The sequence below is a fragment of the Nymphaea colorata genome, chromosome 3 (genome assembly GCF_008831285.2).
Source record: "Nymphaea colorata isolate Beijing-Zhang1983 chromosome 3, ASM883128v2, whole genome shotgun sequence".
NCBI lineage: Eukaryota > Viridiplantae > Streptophyta > Magnoliopsida > Nymphaeales > Nymphaeaceae > Nymphaea > Nymphaea colorata.
In genome coordinates this window covers 17,048,876-17,071,294 of record NC_045140.1, presented here as the reverse complement: position 1 = coordinate 17,071,294, position 22,419 = coordinate 17,048,876, and the positions used below count along the sequence as shown (strand labels likewise).

The 22,419-nt window shown below is 37.5% G+C and overlaps 2 protein-coding genes across 2 annotated transcripts; one reads left to right on the top strand and one right to left on the bottom strand.

Annotated features, from left to right (window-relative positions):
• Window positions 1-2,026: 2,026 nt before the first annotated feature.
• On the top strand, window positions 2,027-9,353 carry LOC116250897 (cytochrome c-type biogenesis ccda-like chloroplastic protein 2). Its single transcript, XM_031624880.2, has 14 exons — window positions 2,027-2,144; window positions 2,229-2,405; window positions 2,800-2,866; window positions 3,441-3,569; window positions 4,513-4,565; window positions 4,695-4,819; window positions 4,930-5,015; window positions 5,330-5,361; window positions 5,527-5,688; window positions 6,801-6,873; window positions 6,955-7,055; window positions 7,352-7,444; window positions 8,898-8,944; window positions 9,198-9,353. The coding sequence occupies exons 3-14, from the start codon at window positions 2,800-2,802 to the stop codon at window positions 9,268-9,270; spliced, it is 1,041 nt and encodes a 346-aa protein (XP_031480740.1). The 5' UTR covers window positions 2,027-2,144; window positions 2,229-2,405; the 3' UTR covers window positions 9,271-9,353.
• A 1,542-nt stretch (window positions 9,354-10,895) lies between these two features.
• LOC116250349 (probable E3 ubiquitin-protein ligase XERICO) lies at window positions 10,896-11,373 on the bottom strand. Its single transcript, XM_031623977.1, has 2 exons — window positions 11,065-11,373; window positions 10,896-10,955 (listed from the first exon to the last, which is right to left on the bottom strand). Exons 1-2 carry the CDS (start codon window positions 11,371-11,373, stop codon window positions 10,896-10,898), a joined length of 369 nt encoding a protein of 122 aa, XP_031479837.1.
• Between the last annotated feature and the right edge of the window lie 11,046 nt (window positions 11,374-22,419).

Genomic DNA, 22,419 nt, shown 5'->3' with positions numbered 1-22,419 from the left:
ATGACAAAAAATATGGTATTTTTTCACAATAAACAACTCTTGTGAAAATTATCGTGTTTTAACTCCAATTTTATTTGGAAAATCTCATTATCAGAATGTGCCATTTTTCCAAAAAAAAAAAAAAAAAACAACTGGTAACACCCATCCCTTTCTGGATCAAAAGTCCAAGATCCCTACCATAGCGTGTGCAACCAACAAAAGTCACGTAATCGGTCGCTTGTTGCAGCTTCTTACACTGATTTAACTGGAACCGCTCCAAATTTATGTACAGGGAGCAGAAGAAACAAAGAAATCTTGTTTCAGCTGCTCCCATCCTCATGTAGTGTGTGATTGGACAGAACTGAAGAGACTAAGAAAGAATCACCTTCGGAATCGTCTTACACAGGCAAAATAATAATAAAAAAAACCTGTCTCCAAAAATGGATGGACAAAATTTATTGAAATTCAAGTTGAATTTAGCTGATTTGAGTCCAAATCCAATTTTGTCAGGTTCAGTAGACTATACAGAGATCCAGCTAATGGTTGCATCTGATCAATCTTGGTGTCTAGTTTTTGCTTGTGAATCTAGTCCAGTTGTGAAATGAGTACTTCGTTAACGTTACTCTCAGTACACTCTGAGCTAGCAGGATGCTTTACATCTGATCTTCGAAGCTGAATTTGGTTCCCAATCAATTAATATCCGGTATTTTGTTGGAAATTGCTCATATTCTGCCCCAGTTCCGACGCATATCTTGTTCCCGATAAAAACCAAGAATATAACCGTCAGAGAATAAACGAATTTATTATTATTATTTTTTTTCTGTGGGGAGGATGGACTTCATAGTTCCCTTAAGGATGGTTACTGTTCGTCCATTTTCTGCGTCTGTCTTGCTCAATTTGCGTCGACTTGCCGATGGTTGTGGTGGAGAATTCCTTTGAACAGTTCATACTCTAAAAGGACCTGCAGAGGAACAATGGTGGACGTCACTTCATGCTGTTTCCGTTGACGACTGTGACTGTCAGTTCGCGTGTTGGATCGCCATTTGAATCTGCTAAGTCTCCGTTCGATTCTTTTCCTCTTTCCTTTTCAAGATGAAGGAAGAAAAAATCTTCTTGGCAATCTGCTTACTAGTAAAATGTCCTCTCTATGTCCCGTTGCTTTCCAGGAAAATATACACCACCCCATCTAAAGGAGATGGTAGGCTTTGGATTTGTCGACGCTCGTCGAGTTTGTGATGTTCATCCTACCTGGTTGGAGAATGGGGACTCCCCTGCCTTTTAGAGCGTTTCCATATTCATCTCTCTATTTTGACAGAGGCAGAAGAAGCAGGAAATTTGTGTAATGGTCGCTTGGGTTCCCGGTGTCTAAGGTGAGAGCAAGCAAACTAGCAAAACATTCATTCAACAGGAGAAAGACGGTACTTGGCATTCTTATTCGAGGAATTTCATTATTTTATATGAAAAGTTTGAGGAGGCTTTGAAGTTTTTCTATTTTAAAGGCCGATTGGGTATTTTATAAAGGCAGCAGAGCATGTGTAATTTAATTTGATCATCACAAGTGAAATACCATAGTCACCCTTCATTTTTATTGCTGATTTAGACCCGATTTTAAGAAATAAATTAAATTAAATTAAATATTAATGTTTAATATAAAATATAGTATTTATAATGAAAAATGTATAAAAATATAATTATATATTATATTAACATTTTAGTGGAGAAGACCAATAATTTCTTTGAAGAAAATTCATTATACTCATAAATGTCTCTTAAAAATGTAAATGGAGGAGTGGACTTATCAGTTACACTGAGCAAGCAATGGTTTCGCCAACTGCCTATCTTATAAAACTGAATTTAAATAACATTTTTATTGCCTGAGTTCTTTTTTTAATATAAAACGAACTCTAAAATTTGCCACCGGCACTTGGTATTAATGCCAAAGGGAGTCCCACATTTTGTAGAAAACGCCCAATTTACTGAATTTGCGTAGGCCGTAGATTTCCAAACAACTTCAAAAAAAAGGGTTTTGCTTTTATAGTTCAACTCTCCAAGGGCAAGACACTCACGACATAAAACTAAAACAGATCCAGAAACAAGAATTTTGTTTTTGTCCAGATTTCCGTCAGTTTTTATGTCCAAACTCCAAATTTCAAGCATATTGATCTGTAAGAAAGTATTATAGATTTCAATTTTTTAATATCTTCCCTTTTCGTTTTCTCAAGTAATTCTAAATCCACAAAATATTGCAGAGGAAGGCCCTACAAATAGCTAAGCACAGCAGCACACTTCTCATTCTCATCGTAGCGCAAATCTTTCACGTGGCACGTCTCGCGAACTCTGTTTCTCGATTCGAGCGAGGCAGGAATTAGTGGATTTCCAGCACCCACCAGCTCTTTCCTGGCGTTTCGGGCGAAACAAAGAGCCAGGTAAGCTGCTTATTTTGTTATTGCTAAGACTCGGTGGAAGAACTCCGACAACCATGTTAGAGTTCAGCCGCAAATTTGACTCTTTGTTGCCAAAGAAGAGGATGATCGCTATAGCATTTCATCCGCTTCTCTTTGCGCTCGTTAAAGGTTCATTTCTGAGCGGACGCAAATGCAGAATTTGTGTCTTGTTTTCACCAGTAAATCGAACTGTCTGGCTGGAAGCGTTTACCGGCTCATTTCTTCTTTGTTTGTTCTCTGTTGATTTTGTGAAAATTCTGTTTGTTGGTTTGTAGCAAGTAATCCATTGTTTTCATACTAAGAAAATGTATATTTCCCTTAATCTTTCGCCTCTCGTTAACCAATTATTTGCTTTCCGTGTTTGTTCTTTCTCCAGATGTCTTCTGTTCTCGGTCACTGGACCGGGGGAGTTAATCCAGGCAGAACATCGATAAAAAGACGTGGTAAACATATATCCAGTGCAAGACATGTTTGTTTTCGACGATAGAATTTCTGCCATTTTCACCCTTTTAGTTCATGCATCAATGTGCAATTGGACCTTCGATTGATTTTCTCTACATCATTTGTCGTTTAACAAAAGAATGATCAATGATGTTTTTTCTCTTTTCCCTTTGCGTTCAAATTCAACATAGCCTGATTGTTCAACGAGCTGAATTACGTTTCCGGATGAGCACCGAACAGCGAAAATGTCAACTGATAGATATTGCTGATGCCAAACTGTGGCTTTTCAAATGCTATTGAGATTTAGTGCACCTCTTTCCAGTCGGTCCCTCTTTAAGCGGATTATATTGAGAGAATCCTAGCTTTCTATTGGCAGATAGCATACAATCATGCCAAAAAATGGCAAGTTATATTATAAAAGTTTTGAGTAAAAAGTTTCTAATTCTCATTTTATCCTTCTTTGTGCATCTAATTTTTTCTAGAAGTTTATCATTTATTTGTTGCTTGTTGTTATGTATTGTAGAAATATGCAAAATCGAGTTGTAATTATCTCTCATATTGTTGTTATTATAAAAGGCAATTCCCAACCAGTTAAAACATTGAGAAGAGAGATCTTCTTGAAGCTCAACCAAGATGAAGTTGAGGAGGAAGTGAAGGATGCGAAGTTGGTGCTCAACGTTGGAACGTTGTTAAATGCTGCCACAGGTACAGGTCCTTGCGATGTGTACAGTTTTCCTCCAATTGTTAATCGGATTGATTATGTTGCTACTTCTTTCTCCTGGTTCTATGCATTTGATGTGTAATGGTATCTTCAGTTATGTTGTTACTAAAACTCTGATAATATTACTAAGTCTAAGTAGTAACGTTGGTTCTATAAAAGTTTATTTTTGATGAACAACAATCTTATTATCTTGTGCAATTAATCAAATGCTCTGGCAGATGCTTCTTTGAGTTTCCTATCTGGATCTTCAATCATTTCAAAACATTTGTGCTTTCTGGTCTGAAACTTTGTAGAGAAGTTTCATGCCCTATGCTTTCATTAGAGAGAGTTTAGTAAAATGAAGGAATCATTATATGTACTCTTTGAAATGCTCCTTCCCTTGTTTTTCCCTGCCTGGCCTCATGTATTGAGTTGCTTAATTTATTGGTATACATTTTAGGACTTATTTTTTTTAACTTCTAAAACTTCCTGTATACTGGATCTTACTGACCGAATCTCCCTTACTATGGCATGAAGTTCTGATAATACTGGCTGTCTCGTGTAGCTTTGTAAAGTAAATAGAACCATACTCTTTTACAAATACAAAACTAGTTTTTCAAGACAAATAGAACCATACTCTTTTACAAATACAAAACTAGTTTTTCAAGACAAATAGAACCATACTATTTTACAAATACAGAACGACAAAAAGGCTTATACTGGTTGTCTCCTGTAGCTTTGTAAAGTAATCATGATCCAACTGTTCTGGCAGGTTCTTATTTTTTTAACAAAGAACAGTTTTATTTTGCTGATTGTTGGTGAATTCTCTATGCTTCAAGCCTTCAATAGTTCTTAGTTTGTTTTTATTGTTCGTGAATACTTGATAAGCATTTGTTTCTGGAGTATAGAATCGTTTGAGGTTTAGCTTTCTCTATTATCTTGCTTCAGTGGCAGGTTTCTTTTCAGTTTCTTCAGCAAATGCATCTGTGGAACACATCTTGGTAGGCAATCATTGTTTCAATGTTGAAATTTGATTTTCTTTAGACAGTCCATTGATAGAATAGGAAGATCCTTATACTTGCATGTTGTAATGAAAAGGCAACTAATTTTGCTTTTTCTATTTGGATTAGAATGTGCAATCCAGTGTGTTAGCAGATGCAAGCCTTGGAGATTGGTTTGGAGGCTTCCTGTATACAGCTGGGCAGCAAGCTAATGTGGCTGTTCAAGACCAACTTTCAGCTCTGAATTTAACCAGGTTTAATGCAATTTTAGTTTGCAATTTTGTTGTGTAAGTTGCAATAGAATATGACTTATTTTTAGGAAGCATTCATATATTAACCGTACATTTGATTTGTCACTTTGCAGTTTGGCAGTAATTTTTGGTGCTGGGCTTGTTACAAGTCTTTCCCCTTGTACACTAAGTGTGCTCCCATTGACCCTTGGCTACATTGGTAAGCAATTAGAAACCATCATGAACTGAATTTTTTCTGAGGTAAAAGCCAGATTGCTGATGTATGGGATTCTCCTGCTCTCTTTGTTGTGCACATGTGCTGAACAACTCATAATTGGTTCCATTACTTCTGTTCCTTGGCTTAGCTTGACTTGACCCTTTTGAATATACTGGCAACAGAAGCTCAAAAGAATAATGACTATATTGTTGAGCTAAGCTGCAGCCCTTTTTCTGTACATCTGTCTTTTTTCTTTTGATGATTTGTTGTTTTCAAAGGCTTTATGATGTGCAGCTAAATTTTTAGATTTTTTACAGGAGCTTTTGGATCAGGCAAAAGCCGTGTACAGGTAATAATGTCTCCATCTGAAGTCTTCTTTAGCCCATTTCTCTTTTCAAATCCATTTTGATATGCATATTTTTTCTGGCCCACCACTATCTGAACTATGTTTGAATTGGGAATATATTGAATACCATTCCATGAGACAAAATTTATATGTAAAGTATTTTCTCAGATAATTGGGGATTCTCTTGCATTTTCACTGGGACTGGCTACCACACTGGCAATCCTAGGTGTTGCTGCTTCATTTGCTGGAAAGGCATATGGACAGATTGGTCAAGGTCTTCCACTGGCAGCTTCTGGTTTGGCTATCTTAATGGGCTTAAATCTCTTGGATGTAAGCAATCTCTGTGTTAAGAGGAATATAATCCCTTTAAATAACTATCAAGACAGAAGCTATCCTATAGACGTTATATCCATGCTTGTTCGAAATAGCGTAGATATTCCTATGTCATGGTCATGCATCATCTTGTGCCTGAAGTAAATTAAAAGGAAAGCAGAAGATATGTTGCAATATCAAGTTTGTGGCACTCTACTGGAAGACATTCCCTTGAAGCGAAAATAGCACTCTATAAGAAGCTGTTTTATGAGAAACCAGACGGTGTTTATGAAAATGAAAAATCAAGTCTCTTCTATGTAGCAGATTGCGAAAGAGTAGTCTACTGAATCATTAAGTAGTATAAGGCAACCTGGCCCCAGCATAATATTACTTGAATTGGTTTTGGTTTGTTTGAAGCAGAGATATCCTGGTTAAATCTATGGAACCCTTTGTCTCTGTTTCTCTGCATGGAGAAATTATGTACATGGTTGTGCTCACTCAGAATATGTGAACTGAGCCAACCGATTTGATGGGGTACTGGCATATCCGCACATGTGGATCGCCAATATATATCTAGAACATCTGCATGCATGGGGTCATTCTTATGTTTGACATTGGTGATGTTGGATTTCAGTGACTGCTTACATTCAGGAATTTTAGTTAACCATCAAGACATGAAGACTTCAAACTTTTCTCTTGGTTAAACTGATTAGAACATATCGGCTAATGTAAATTTTATGGAAGAATGTTTGCCTCAAGTTTGCCTTTCTTTATTATATGTGACGTACTTGTGACAGTCAAATATGCTTCATCTGTGTGCATTCATGGGCATTGTTAAATTAAAACATCATCCATGAAGCTGGAGCTTTAAAGGACAGTTTAGTTAATGCTGCAATCCACACCCTAACTGCAAAAAACAAAGTTGATGAGAAACTTTTTCGGTGATTTAACACCCAAATTCTGTATGGTGTGTGTGAATCGTTGCGCACCATGTATTACACAATTGTGAGGAAGAAAAAGTTCTCTGTGCATAGACGAATATGTGCATATTTGCTGCACCATCATCCCTGTGTTCATATTTGTGGTTTAAGCACTTGGCCTGTCACTCTTCTTTCATTGCTTTCTTGCAGGTTGTTGAATTACAACTTCCTTCATTCTTTAATAACTTTGATGCAAGAGCTGCAGCATCTAATTTCCCTTCAAGTATGTTCTTTTCCCTTTCTATATTATCTGTGTAGGTTATAAAGTTTGATCATCTTTGAGCTCTTCTTCTGCTTATTGCAGGTGTGCAAGCTTATCTTGCTGGCCTAACGTTTGCCTTAGCTGCCTCTCCCTGCAGTACTCCTGTTCTTGCAACTTTGCTGGGATATGTTGCTTCCACTAAGGTAGTTCAGGGCTGTAGCTCTATAAGGCGCTGCATTTGCACCATGCTCTTTCATGGTTCAATTTATGCTTACCAGTTACCAGTAATCAGGAAACTTTTAGTATCTAAAATCCAGAAAAGTATCATGAATGTTGACCAGGATTCTCAGCCTTTCAGTTATTTTTCTTATAATTTTTAATTTCTTCTCTTTGCAGAACGACCAGTTGTCTGTGTAACTAATATGACATTAGTCAAGGCTAAGCTACTGCATTAGTGGCAAATGATAGTGATTGATTTGAGTGTATCCCTTTGTGACAGGATCCTGTTATTGGTGGTAGCCTACTTCTGACATATACAACTGGTTATGTTGCTCCTCTCCTACTTGCTGCATCCTTTGCTGGTGCATTGCAGGTATATACTTTCTTTAGTTAGGAGCTACAAACAATCACTTCTGTTTTCGATGCATTTTTCCATTCTTCTAAAAAATAAACAGGCCATATAGTTTCATACTCTGTCATGCTAACTTTTAAGATTTCATTTATGTCATATTTTCTTTATTCCAAATCGGGATGGTGGTTTCACAAGCTGCTGTTTTTGTTAAACTATAAGGTTAAAACAGAGAGAAAGAGAGAGAGAGAGAGAGAGAGAGAGAGAGAGAGAGAGAGAGAGAGAATCATAGCACTAATAGGTTGAACCACTCTGACTAGACTTTTTATTGAATTATAGCTGCAAACTTTTTTGTTTGGTCTTTGGTGTTGTAATGGGATTTTGTCTGTTGCAATGGTTGACCTGAGAAAACAGAGGTAGTGTTAGTGCCAGCGAGAGTCAAAACAGTCATCATGGTGCTTTCTATTTGAGTCAATGGGGGCCTGGTGGATGATGGTAATTGCAAGCAAAGATTTTCAGTATGGATGATTGCAGGTATGGGAGATTAATATAGCCCATATAGTAGTGATAAGGACCGGTCTAGATTGCCTTTTGCCTTTCAACCGGGCAGATGTGGTGGTAACTACGAAAAATATGGTTGGTTGCAGAACTCTGAAAACAACCGTCATGATGATGGTTGTAGTACTGCAATGATGGTAGATGGGCATATCAATATAATGGCAATAATTGGTGATATTTGATTCGCAATATTAATACTGTATTCCTAATGTTTGTGTATGTGGCCTCATCATGGTGGCCTTGGAGATGAAAGATAGTGGTTAGTGATGAAGCTGTAGATGTTGATGGAGAGAAACTCAGTATGATGGTGCTAGTGTTTTTATAATTGCCATGTAGCAGCAGTCCAAAGAAATGCTCCAAGTTAACCATCCGGAAACTACCCAAGTTGGAAAATTATGCGTATGCTCATCTAGAATGTCGGCTATTCAGATTGACTTAATTAACTAAAATGAATGTGCCACCCTGTGAGTTAGTGAGCCCATGAATAATCTGAAGGGCGTTGTCCATAATGATTTGAAAATTGAAGAAATGAAGTAATGAGCTGGTCCACTGGATTTAAACTTGTAGCTTGAAGGACAGCTTTGTTGATGTGCTTGATCCGTGATCAGCCCTTGATATTTACCATGCACGCTTCTATGTTGGTGACATCCAAAGTCCCCTTCATGTGATGCTTTTCAGTATTGGAAAGATACAGACTCCATGTATCAGTTCACGAAGCCAATCGAGCCTCTTTATCTACCAATTCAGATTTCAGACCTTAGACTGCATTTATCCTTTTCTATTTTTGTTCTTGTTTTGTAGGCCAACTCCATACATAGGACTGGAAGGTAATCTGGGGTTGACTTTAAATTGTCCTGAATGTTTCTGATGGCATATGCTATTTCTGTTTTTCCCTTTGTAATGCCGTAATTGTTTGCAGAATCTACTCTCATTCCGGAAGTTCTCAGCATGGATCAACCCAGTGAGGTTTGTGCTCTGCCAACCCTTCCTTGATGACATATTCCTGTCTGGTGTCACAGCCAACTGAGACCGATACTGGGCAACCAGGCAAAGCTTCGACAATCCAATCGGAGCCTGCCTCAAATCAAATGATAGATCCTGTACACACACGGAATTGCCAGTGGAGGCTCAGTTGCAGGAACAGTCAAATAGCAATCCATTATTTATTTTCTGGTTGTTTAGATATCAATTTTATAAACAGTATATTTTTGTATTGCAGCGGCGCGCTACTGCTTGGAGGAGGCATATATACTCTCTTGGACAGATTGTTCCCTACAAGCATGGCAATGTAGCTGTTAACAAAGAATAATGAAAAGAAGTGGCGTCATCTCGCCATCATGATGATAAATGAAAAAAAAAATCAGTTATTGCTCCATGTGATAATTGGATCCTTCATTTATTCGTTGATTCATCGTTTCTCATTGATGGCCCTACCTGGTACAGGCATCACGCTATAGCCCATTATCGCTTTGTAGCTCATGTAATTTACGTAGTTCAATAGTAATTCAGATAAATGGAGCTCCTTTAGCCTGCGAATTTAAGCTTTTTCAGGTTTCAAACTTGGAATCTGGGTGACGTTCAAAAAGCGCTTTTGTCAGATCAGGATAGCCTTGAAGTTTGTATATGTAGTACCATAATTGGAGGTCAATCAGTCTGCAGAAACAGACAGACTAAATTGGCTTGTTTTGATTGTGTTAAATAATTGTGAAATTAATTATATTATTTTAATCGGCTCTTTTGACATAAAAAGTTGGAAAAATTATACATATCTTAGGACCAATATCTCTGAGGGTGGTTGTGAGACGAAAGCACTTTTATGGTCATCAAAACGAGACTCATATCATCATAAGTTGGCTCGACCGCATCATGTCTCTCACGGAAGTTTAGCTCCTGGATGAGTTTTAGATTGTTTATGATGAGTTTTAGATTGTTTATGATGAATTTTAGATTGTTTAGGACCAGATCACGATTAGAGTGGGTAACCGTTTTTGGTTTAATTTTATAAAAGTACTGGATGACTCGGTGTACCTCTATTCCTCTTTTGGATTATGCCCCTTAATTGCATGTTTAATCACAAGCATCTCTACCTAACAAAGAATTTGTCTTTGGTGGCACATGATAAAATATCAAAAAGGTTTGGCAGCTAGTCAGTCCACTTAGCTTAATCTCTTCAAACACGCCTCAAAATAGGGTCTCTACCTAACCTAACGAAGGATTTGTCTATGTTCACACTTTGGCTGGAAAATAATTTTGGTAAATACAGCAAAACACGCAAAGGAAACCAATTAACAATCTTGGCGGTGTCACTTGGGATAATGTTTATTATTAAAGAGAATTCCAGAGGATTCTCAAAACTTGGAAGAAACAAGTCTTCACGTCTCTGTCACTCACTAGTAGATGCAATTGACAAGGCCATCTCATCAGTCATCAGTTCTTGGCTGCCAAAATTGGAACGACCCTTAGAAATCCAATTCCAACGTCACGAATCTCTCTCCCCGTTTTCAGCATTTCATTGGCCTAACGAACTCATATAATTGCACAATAATTCGAAGGCCATTTTCCGATCTCAGATCTAGATCCTCCGTAACAGTGAAAACGAGTCATGTTTCATATACTAAGAGGCACATTCGACATTCTCTATAAGATGCCAACACGGTCTGTTCACATACCAAAAAAGCATTTTCTTCATACAGCAAGGCATATGATATGTACAAAACATAGGCACTGCACTAATCCTAGACCACTGTCACGTGTCGCACATAGTGCATGGAAAAGTGAGACTACAACGCCTATATGCATATACACATGAAGGTAGAACAGTATCACCTTCATCCTTTATGTATGGCAACCGTCTTTGTACAGGCATCCACTCATTCAGTAGTTAACTTTGGGCAATCGAATGCCGTCATTTACGTGGTTATTCACTCTCCAGAACCGCGAAGGTAGCAGTGAGCACTAGATCATTACCAGCATTCATCTTCAGGCATCAATGAAGATCTACAGAGTGGGCAGGTGCTATGCCAGTAGTCCAGCCATTTATCAAAGCAGGGTTTGTGGAAGAAATGGCCGCAAGAAAGCCTACTGACCTCCGACTCCGGCTCAAACCTCGTCAAGCAGACTGCACATTCGGTGTCATGAGCGCAACCGATGGACTCAAACACGACAGAGGAGATCCGATCCCGAATATCCTCAGCATAAGGAGGCAACGGTTCCATGGAGATCGTGCCAGAGGGGATGTCGTCATCGGATTCTGAGAATGCTGGATCGAGCCTGATTCCTATAATCTGGAGGATGGATCTGAGGATCTCTTTGAAAATGGCGATGGATAGGACTGTGTTCACTAGGATCACGGAGAGAACACCTTCTGAGGGCGCGGGGAGGCTTGAGAGCCCCATTTTGCCAAAAGATATTCTGAAACCAACCAAGCAAGAAAATTATCAGAAAAAATTAGTCTCTCGTTATCCAATCAGGAGTCTTTAAAGAGAGGGAGAGGGAAGGAGGGGAAGAGAGAGAGAGAGCTGAAACATGGCCAAAAAGATTTCAGCCATGTAAACCCAGTAGAGCATGGAAAGAGAGAAAGCCGTTGACCCCCACTTTTTTTTTTCCTTTTGCGCCAGATAGGCTTGGGTAGACAACGAGCTCATTAATAAAATTTAACTCCGAGCATTTACCACAAAAAATTGGTCTACTTAATGCATTCCTTAGCAACTTCTAGAGTGACTTGGCTTGTGATTAGTAATAGTAATACCACATAAATTGGAACTTCCAGGACATTGCAAGCCCTAACCTTCCATCAAACTGAGGAATTCAAAGGGGTTTTCTTGAGATCAAAGTTCTATTTCGTGTTTTACTCATCGAAAAGACTCCAAACCAGAACAACTGGAAAGGACTACCCAAATTTTCTCATTGAAGCGACACGAAAACCATGATTAATGGAAACGCAAAATATGGGCTTCCAAAGACAGCTCGATGAAACAAAAAGGGCCATCAAAATAGTTTTGGAGTAAAATTGCACAGAATTTGGACCATCCAATCCAGATTCAGGGGCTGCACCAAGCTCAAAGCTGATTCATGGCTAGAAAAGGTTGGACTGGTCTGTCATACCTCCCTTACAAAACCAAGTTAGCCCTTCTCACTTGCTTGGGAGTGGTGAAAAAGGAAGCCATTGCCTGTTTAAGTTGACCATGGGACAGAAGCCGCCTTGCCGTGCTATAGGAAAACAAGGCAGATGCTAGGAAGACTCTTTAGTGCGTGAAAAAGTGCCTCCTCGAGCGGTAGGAAAACAGTCAAACTTGACTACTCCAAGACTATAACTTGGGGATGACGAAAACTAAACTTGATGAGACGGAGAGAGAAGGTGATCGATGCGAAAGGATAACTTTTCTTGGTCATCAAATTCCAAAACTGAAAATCCTAGATCCAAAAATTCAATCCAAGTTCAAGAACCGAAGCGACCGCATCTCCGAAGATGCAACGATGATGATCATTATTGTTAACTTATTAATATGATTATTGTTATATTAAAAAAAACTCGCATCACAGAAAATGCGAGTAATTCCATAAAGTCACGGTCTACACAAAACACAACTTACTCACGTTGGATTTTATAGCTAAATCGAATCTGTAAGCCCAAACTGCAACGGAACAAGGACACTTTCTTGAAAAAAGCACGGAAAAATAATCATCCCGAGTTAACAATTAAACAGAAAGGAAATTAACAAATAAATATAAAAACCCGGAAGGCGGAAAGCTCGTTTCCGTGATGAAACCAAGGATAAGAATGGGAACTCAAAAAATACGCATAAAAATAGCATAAAACATTAAAAAATACCAAGAGGACGTGACTTCCGATGTTTAAAATTTAAAAGGAACCACAGATAAACGAAAGAAAACTCGCAAATGATAAACCCAAGATGAAAACAAATTCAACAACCTAAAAATCTCCTTAATTAAGATGTTTTAGAGCTGATATTAAACTTGACCAAAGAAAGTTGTGGATGCATATCATGAGCCCGTGACCTCGTTTCGACAATAGCAGACCTCGACCAGAAATCGCCGACCAATCTTTCGGTAAAAGACCTGATACAAAAATCGCCCGATCCTTTTGTGTGTGTGCGTGAGAGAGAGAGAGAGAAGGGGGGAAGGGTTCCACAACCCAGACGACGCGGTCTCAGAAAAACGAGATCTCAAATCGAACTCGCCATTGCGAGGACGAAAAAGGCGTAAAAAGACAAGAAGTTTCCAAGAAAGAGGGAACCCGGGAGTCGACTCGACTCGGGCATTTTGTTTCTGCATCTTTTTCTGATCAGAAACCAGGGATGTAAGAACCAAGCCGATCACTCCAGAACCGCCTTTAGGCCAAATCTTTTGTTCTGCATTTCTTTTCTTGCTTTCTCTCCTATACTCGGAGGAGTCCTTGACTATAGGGAGAGAGAGAGGGGAAGGGAGGGAGGGAGAGAGAGAATACCTGCTTCAAAGCACCGTGGTCCGATCAGAAGCTGTTGGAAGAACGAGACAAAGGCGAAGGAGCAGAAGAAAAGAGGAAGAACAGGAAGAGTGGAAAGAGATCAGATCGTCCCGACGGTGGCGGTTCAACGGCCGGCCTCTGCCTTCCTCCGCACTCCCGCTCCCACCCGTCTCCGCTTCTTCCCCTTTATATACACACACATTCACTCCCTCCCAACCACGGTAAGCCCCTCTCTCTCTCTCTCTCTCTTCCCCCGTGGCACGTACTCGTAATGCCTCGAGGGCATTTTTGCCATTTTCAGCAAATTCCACTCTCTCAACATTGCCCACAGGAAAGGGCAGGATCGTAACTTCATGCTTGCATGAAAAACAGGACAGATCTCATTTTTATTCTTAATTAAGTAAATATTTCGTGCTTCGTGATGCCGGCCCGGTGCCGCCGGTCGCCGGCAAACCCTGAATGGGATTCCAACCCGCTTGACCCATGTTCCCTCTTTATCCATATTTGTTTTAAAATAATATGGAAATTTGATTATGCATAAAAGTAGAAATATAAAATAGGTTCGAATATTTTAAATAATAATAAAATTAATTTTTTTTTAAAAAAAATGTGAGACTTTTTTTCATAATGCATGCTATCGTTAAGCTGTTGCAATTTTTAGCATGATATGGTGCGGTCGGTGCTTCGGATATGAAGTTGGTAAACCCACTACCTTAGTGGTGGTTGCCAAGTGGAGCAGGACGGGGTCAGGCCACCTAAACGTATCTTACTTAATCTGGATTTTGGATTTTTATCCAGATCTTGCAGTGGCTCTTGAATCTTGATCATTACCCGTTATAGACTCAATATGAATGTGCCTCACTCTTGTCGGGTTTTGGATTCGGGTTTGAACTAAGATCGAATGCTAAGAGTAATTGGTCCACCGCAGATGAGGAGCTAGATCCAGGAACCGCTTAAGTCCGACCCGTTGACATTCCCCAGTCAGAAAACCTAATTTTGTAACGACCAGAAGAGGCAATGCAATATCTGCCTTGGATCTGCACTCGCAATTCCATTTATTAGCAATCTAGGATGACGTTGAGAAGCTCATTTATAAACAATGAGAAAGGACTAAGATCCGTCACTCTCTTACAATTTGCACTTAAAGTTGAATAAATTCTTCGCCAGGATGACGTCGAGAAAGTAACTTAAGAATGAGAAAACAATGAGAAGGAGCACTCTCTTTAGTCTTTGAATTTTGCATGGTAAAACTGGATTTGGTTAACCATTGCATGGTATTGAATACTTATTAGATTCAGGTCACTTAGAATGCTTGCGCTTAAATCTTGCACCAGATTCATCCCATTTAAAACCCTAGTTTGTTACAAGATTGGCTGCCAAGCAATGTTTTTGCAAGATTGCTGCCAAATTTTAAGGATTGGTAACTTTTCGGGTGAGCAGAAAGTTTACAACCCATCATTTGAAACAGAGGCTGGAAGGCCCGGCATCCATCCCCATACATCTGGGGCTATAGGCTCCTTTTGCATCAACGATTGCAATGATGTACCCTTCAGCTTAGATATCATATTTCATCACTTAAGACGCAGAGACATAGCACCCACGAAAGTCAAACTAGAGACCCACCTTAAACAAGCTCCTAACCCGACCAGGTATGTTATACCCTTTGAAGCAAGGATTGGTAGATTTCACATAGTTTCATAACAGTTCAAATTTTCAACAAACTCACTTTAACTTGTCAACAATGTTCCTTTTTAAATTTTCAACAAACTCACTACTACTTTGTTAACATGTTCTCTTTTTCTTTCTTTTCTTTTTTTTTTTTATTTTTTGTTATCGAACTGCCCACACAGGACTTCCTGTATGTGGCTCTGCCGCTGGTAGAAGGTAGCGAAACTGACCCTTCACTCAAAAGATCAGGCCTAGCAAACAAGCTGTGCCACTTGGCCTTTTGACAAGCTCTAAATAATTAGGAAATTTATATGTTTGATATAGGGCAGTACTTCAAGGTTGTCCATACTCCAGAAGTGGACCTGTTGCCAACATGTATTTGGAAGACTAGTTCATGCAGCAACTTACCATCTGATCTAACTAGGAAGAGATGGAGCATAAATCAATTCAAAAAAAAAAAATCTTATTGACAAATCCTACATACAATTTGATTTTCTTTTTTTCTTTTTCTTTTTGCTCTCTTAATAGGCAAAGGTATATCCACATCGTCAGCCAATGTATGACCAATGGACAATCTCCAAACTTTTCCAAACATTCATATAATGTTTCTAAAAATATAATGGGAAAATATGGTGTTATGAACAGCACTGCCATCATCAATATCTTTTAGCAATCCTTGATTCATTGTTATGGTATCAGTACCACTATCCTCATAGTTCATATTAAAACCCTTTAGGGAACATTTCATTACTTTATTTCAAATCTATAAATGAATTTGATGCGGATTTGACATAACATATTTTTTCTGATATAGCAAAAGCTTCTTGGCAAAATTCATAGTTGATCAAAACTAAGGATTTTAGGTCAGTCCTAAGATCCACATTTAAACGGTGTTTGATGACCGCATAAAAAGTTATGTTTTGAGAGATTACCTCAATAGCATGCATGGACTTAAAATGGAAGCTACATGTTAAATGCGAGGGATTTAAAGTCAAATGAAGGAGGTGGCCCGACCTTAAATCCATGGATTTAAGATCTGCGATGAAACAAACACAACCTTAAAGTTCTTGGAGAAAATGTCTGATTCAATATTGGGAGAGAGGAGGGGATAATCTGATCTTAAATCCATCGTTTTCGTTTTAAATCACCGAAAACTGCATGCACTCTTGAGTTATGTTTAGGAAAATCTTTTTTGTCGTTTAAAGGCCGTAATCACAGCAACATCTTTGCTTTGAGACTATGGTTTCCACAAAATACAATACTTCACCAGGTCTCCTAGTACATTATTCTCAATACCCACTAGAGAAAGTGGCATTTGTGAATGCGGTTCAAGTTGATAAAAGGTCCCAAAATATTTCACCTTTTTGTTCCAACCTTAAGAATCCTTCATTAAGATTGCCGCAATATATTACACATCTTTAAAGAGATAACATCTACGGCCAACTTGTGGGGCGACATCAGTACTTAAGTAATGACTTAATTTTCAAGTTGATTCAAGTGACCATATCAACGACCTTGTGAAAGTGAAATGCCACAACAACTACCCATTTCTTTAATGATATTCCATCCACAATTTGTAGGAAACTAATTAGAAATGTGTAATCGTATTGCTTAAATGACGATAGACATTTTGATTTTGATGGGGACAAGGCGATTGTCAACCATATGGAGAGACACCTTATATCTCCCCATGGCAAGCATAGAGCACATTCTAGAAAAGCAGATCTTCAAGCGCAACTTTCCTGTCTTTAGATATGGTTGAAAAACATGAAAAAAAAAAGCTGGAAAACTCATTTTTTCATTTTTGACATTTTTTTTTTCAAAAAACATGTTTTCATTCTACTAGGCTGACCAGTTTTGAATGATTTAAATGCATTTTTTTAATAATGCTTGTTTTCTGTGGCTATGAATTATGCAATTATAGTATGCGTCTGCATTAATTTTTCAAACAAATATCCAAAATGTCAACGAAATGAATAACTTCCTTTTTTTTTTTAATAAACAAAGGAAAAACCATGTGCCGCTAACTGTGCAGTGACAAGTCTTCAATTACTAAACTACTTAACGGCATTTAATTAATAGAATAAACCACTAGATCTTGCCACAAAGTGTTCTTTCCCATGCATTTCATGGTTTGAGATAGAACATAGAGAAAGGATCAATTTGTATATCATATTTCATAGAATCGGTGATCCAATCAACAAGCTGTGATCCATTCTCGATCTTAGCTAGAATGCAAGGTCCTTGGAACTACATTCAGCTTTGACTTTGGCATCCGATGAGAGGTCGAAACATGCAATACTTCAGAGCAGTATTCATGAGAATCGAACTGACAATCAAACTTTCAATGAATCGCCGACCAGCTACATTACACCCCATAAAAGGAATCAACTCAAAGTTTCCGATCATGTCTAAGTAACTTTCACAGGTTGCGATTATTGCTTACTGTCAACCAACACTTTTTTTTTATTTAAAAATTTCAACTTGCTGTGCTTCTGATGGACACTGAAAACAAGACAATCGAACAACAGATCAAGATGATTTTGCTACTATGTTATTAAATCACCAATTGGGAAATTGACCATGAATGTTGTTGGCATTAGCTTTGCTCCTAGGGAGCAGGATCAGATCTACAATTGATTCGATTACATATTTTTTGAGGCATGTCCCCAGATTCCAAGGTAACCCAACCATGTTCTTACTGCTCGGTTCCTGTACCTACCCTTCTTCATGTACCAAGCACATGACATGCTTCAAAACCAAACTTATTAATAACCACATTTATTGATTGAAACAAGCAACTGGCAGGAAGCTCTCGTTTTCCATTAATGACATTGAACTGGGGTTTAACCTTCTAATGATGCCAAGCAACAGTCATTCACATGAATAGTATTTTATCTGCATGACCGACCTTGGACTTTGGAATGGGAAAAGAATATCATAAAACTTGGTTTTATCTTTTCGAAGGAATATGTGCCCTTTTTTAAATCTTTCTTCTGAATTGTATGTATATAATATATATATATATATATATATATATATATATATATATTATATACATATAATATTAAATTATCAAGTGGATGCAAGGTTTATAGCGTCATAGGTATAGAATATATAGTATGGTACTATGGGAATCTCCCACTTGGGCCTCATAAAGGCATCCCTACTTGAAATTTGGCTGTGATTTTGGTCAAGGACTGTCCACAAGCCTGCATATTTTGGAGGGCATGTCTAAGGGTTTATCTAATTGCCTTGAGCTAGTTGAGCCATATTGTTTAATCCGGCAACCAATTTTGAGAGGAGACCGGGCCCTGATTATGGAACTATTGGTTGGACATATATTAGGACGGGCCCGTTAAGCCTCCACTGCACGTATATATAATAATGATTCTAGCTATTCAGAATCAACCAGTTATCTAACCAAGGCCGTCCATTTGAAGAGATGGATGATTGAGAGAAAAATAAGAAGAAAACGTATAAACTAATACCAGATTTTGAAAATACTCTCATCTTTTTCTTCTTTATTTTTTTCTTAATCGTCCAATCATGTTGGACTGGACGAGTGATTTTGAAAAGCTAAAGTCGCCATTCAATATATACATATGTATTGGACGCTTCTGATAGTTAAAATATTAATGTTTCCCCAATTTGGAGCACATAAAAGATATTAATGTTTCTCCAATTTGCAGCACATAAAAGATAACCTTGCGAAGCTGTAGTATAAAAGGCCTAGTAATTTCAATAATATTTTTTTGAGGGTTCTATAGACAGGGAAAGACCGATCTTCTTGTCGCCCAAATGGTTTTATTGACTTAAACAATTCTTTATATAGTTGTTGATCTGGTCGGTTCATTAGTTTTTTTTTTTTAAAACATCTTCTTTCCAACTAGACAGTAAAATTTAATCTATGGTCATGGATCTCAACTAACAGTAATATCTACTTATCATGATTTCTGGTTGTCCTGCTGACTCCTTTCGTCGATAAAAGCACATCTGATTAGCAAAATATTATGTTCCTAAAACACATGTCCTTATAACAAGAATATAAACACAAGTTGTAAAATCACAGCATTCTTCTTGTGGAACTCTTTCTAAGAGCTTCATTTGTTTTTTAACTAGTTTTGCAACGAATAATGTTAAATAGAATTTGTATCAATGCAATCCCGTTAGTGATTTCACCATGCATTGGCTTTTTCGGTCGTCTCCTTTTGCTAATTTAAAAAAAAAAAAGCAATTATATTGGTTACCCTAGATACCTTTTCCATGGTGTATAATAAATGTTCATATTCCTCAAATTAAATGGTTTGTCTTTTCAATAAAATGCAATATTGGTGAGCGATCAATACTCAAATAAGACAACATATGCTCAGAAAATTTATTATAGGTCTCAATCTTCTTTCCTTTACAATAATCCTTTCAATTATGCTGCCGTTTTTTGTATTGGTTATGACAGCATCTTCTCAATGACTTGTCCCTTAACATCACTAGAGCCGCCCAAGTCGCCATCTATAAATTCTTTACTTCTCAGTTCTTCCTTAGGCGATATAGAATGCAAAAGACATATGGACAAGTGATCACACCAGACTCCATTATAAAGGAGAGAAAGGATTACAAATGACAAAATAAAGTGGGTTCACCAACTTGGACAAGCACAAACTGACGAAAAGGATCTAAAACAAAGAATTCGAAATTGAAAATGCAGAAGGATTTTTTTTTTTTTTCATGAACAAGATTTTGCCGCAAATGAACATCCAAGGAGGTTTCAGTATTAAGCTGTTGGAAGTTCAATAAACAAGAAACTATGGGGTTTCGGTGCATGTAAAGATTTGCCAATATAAGAAGTACATGTTTTATTCTATCTCATTTTTCCTATGCCTCTGGGTAAAACCCTCTAGTCTTAGTCTTACTTCTAAATTGCACATTAAAAAAGTTGTCGTAATATTTAGCCTTGCAATTAAGAGGTTGGTTGGCAATGGTAACAATTTGTTGTTCTTTCATGTATCTTTCCAAAAAATTAGAGTAAATCCATGGAATACCGTATCGTAACACACTATTCTATGAACCTGCATTAATCTTTGAGGCATATTGAGAAGACAGTAACAAAACAAACTGTTCCCTCTCAAATCTTCTCTTTCTCTCTCTCTTTCTCTTGCCTCTTTCCACTTCAAACCTGATTAATTTGTTGACTACATTCATACCTACGGTGAACATCTAACAATTTGTAGACTAATAAAAATATAAAATCTTATATGCACGCGTTTGGCAATCACAACAAGGCAGATATGAAATGATCAGTTGCCTGTTTAAAACAAAAAAAAAAAAAAAATTATGTACAAAATTAAATCTGTCACAAAAGATGAAGTAAGAAACGTGGCTGCGGTATGCACACAAGTTCAATGTTTTTTAAGAAAAAAATCTTAAGGACTATACGCAACTGAATGTTAGAGTTGAGATTTGACTCAAGGTTTTCAATCCGACGCCCTTTGTATTTTTTCCATTGGACCAACTAGCAGCTGCCACTTGTTTAGTTCTTTAGATATTCTTGAAGAAAAATGGCCATGCAAAAAACCACATTCCCTAACTAACTTCTACATAACATCATCTTTTTTTTTTTTTTGGGTTGTAAAATTTTTTTTTTAAATCTGACTCAGACAGCCCTTGACTCCGACTTGGTGGTTTATGGCCCGATAACACGTGACGGCATCGGACCCATGGAGTTCTGCACCATAATGATGCATATAACCAGCTTCGTTCATCTTTGGCCTTGTGGTTAACCCCTCCTCCACATGGCACCTTTTACGTAGAAAGGAAATAATGGCCCACTTCACCAAACCTACCACTTGTTATATCTTCCAACTTTGAATTGGATATATATTTCTTCTAATTTCATTATGCTAAAGAATCTATCAAACATGTAATATCCTTGTTTACTCCCAATTCCCTAAAAACTTGTGGTTTTTTTTTAAGCAAAATACATAATCTTAGTTGATTAGGGTTTTTCTTTTTGCATGCATAATATGTAAATGAGCGACCCCCCAAGCTCAGTCTAGGGCTGTGTTGGCTGTTTTTGCAAGGACTTGACGCTTATGGAAATCTAAGTATATGGTCTTGTAGTTGAAACTCATAAGTTTTAGTAACCTTTCATTTCTAACTATAAAAAATGTAATTTTTCAGTTAAAAAATTAAAAAAAAAAGCAGGGTAAAAAGCTGAAAAAAGAAATCGGTTCATTTTGATGTGTTTCTCGCAGAGTTTGAGCTGCGCAACCTCAATGCATTCGTCTCTTTTTTAAATATTGAAAACGAAGACCAAGGCCATACGGCTAAAGCATCTACACAGTACTTCCATATGCAAGATCCAACCATTGGGAATCTGAGCTCATGCCAGTGGTCACAACATTTTTATAAAAAAAAAAAAAAGAATTTTTTTTTAGACAAGGTACCAAAAAAAGGCAGGAAGTTGTACCACCACCGGAAAATATGCCGTGATTCCAGAAAAATGAGAGTGCAATTCCTTCTTTAATTTTCTGTAATACGATAGGCAAATTAAATGAAAGAAATCAACATACAAAAGCAAAGAAGGCAGGAACAGATAAAGGGGCACCAAGTTGCAAGGCGATAAAAAAATGCAGATGATTTTGAAAAGTTTCCTACAAAACAGGGACCAGTCCACTAAGCCACACGATATCAGTTATGCTATAAAATAAGGACCATTTTGTTAAGATAAGTTGTTTCAAACTCGCACTGAATAAAGCATGGTTGAAAATGAATGCACCAACTGCGAAGGACATGATATCAATTGTTGCATATTAATGTTCCTCTCTCACGCTTTGGCTAGGCCAAGGACCACCACTAACCACGTATATATGTATATACCATGCATGGATGGTGCGTGCTTCATTCCGTGATCAATCCCAGCATATATATATATGTATATATATATATATATATATATATATATATATATATATGTATATATATATATATATATATATATATATATATATATATATATATATATATATATATATATATATATATATATATATATATACCATGCATGGATGGTGCGTGCTTCATTCCGTGATCAATCCCAGCATATATATATATATATATATATATATATATATATATATATATATATATATGTGTGTGTGTGTGTGTTTCATTTTCAAAAGATATCGAGTTCTGTCTACTCCTCGTGGACTTCCAATCTTCATTTATCTTCTTTCTTTAAAAATGTTTCGTTACCTTGCTTTTTCATGCATGATGCGACCCTGGTTTCAATGAATACGTTAAGGTCGAG

What these genes read in the sequence shown, in the direction of transcription:
- LOC116250897 (XM_031624880.2), top strand. Translation starts at nt 2,800, where the DNA reads ATGTCTTCTGTTCTCGGTCACTGGACCGGGGGAGTTAATCCAGGCAGA. An exon ending in AACATCGATAAAAAGACGTG is followed by an intron (nt 2,867 to 3,440) that starts GTAAACATATAT and finishes TTATTATAAAAG; the next exon opens with GCAATTCCCAACCAGTTAAA. An exon ending in CCTTTGCTGGTGCATTGCAG is followed by an intron (nt 7,445 to 8,897) that starts GTATATACTTTC and finishes AATTGTTTGCAG; the next exon opens with AATCTACTCTCATTCCGGAA.
- LOC116250349 (XM_031623977.1), bottom strand. Translation starts at nt 11,373, where the DNA reads ATGGGGCTCTCAAGCCTCCCCGCGCCCTCAGAAGGTGTTCTCTCCGTG. An exon ending in GGTTTGAGCCGGAGTCGGAG is followed by an intron (nt 10,956 to 11,064) that starts GTCAGTAGGCTT and finishes TGATGCCTGAAG; the next exon opens with ATGAATGCTGGTAATGATCT.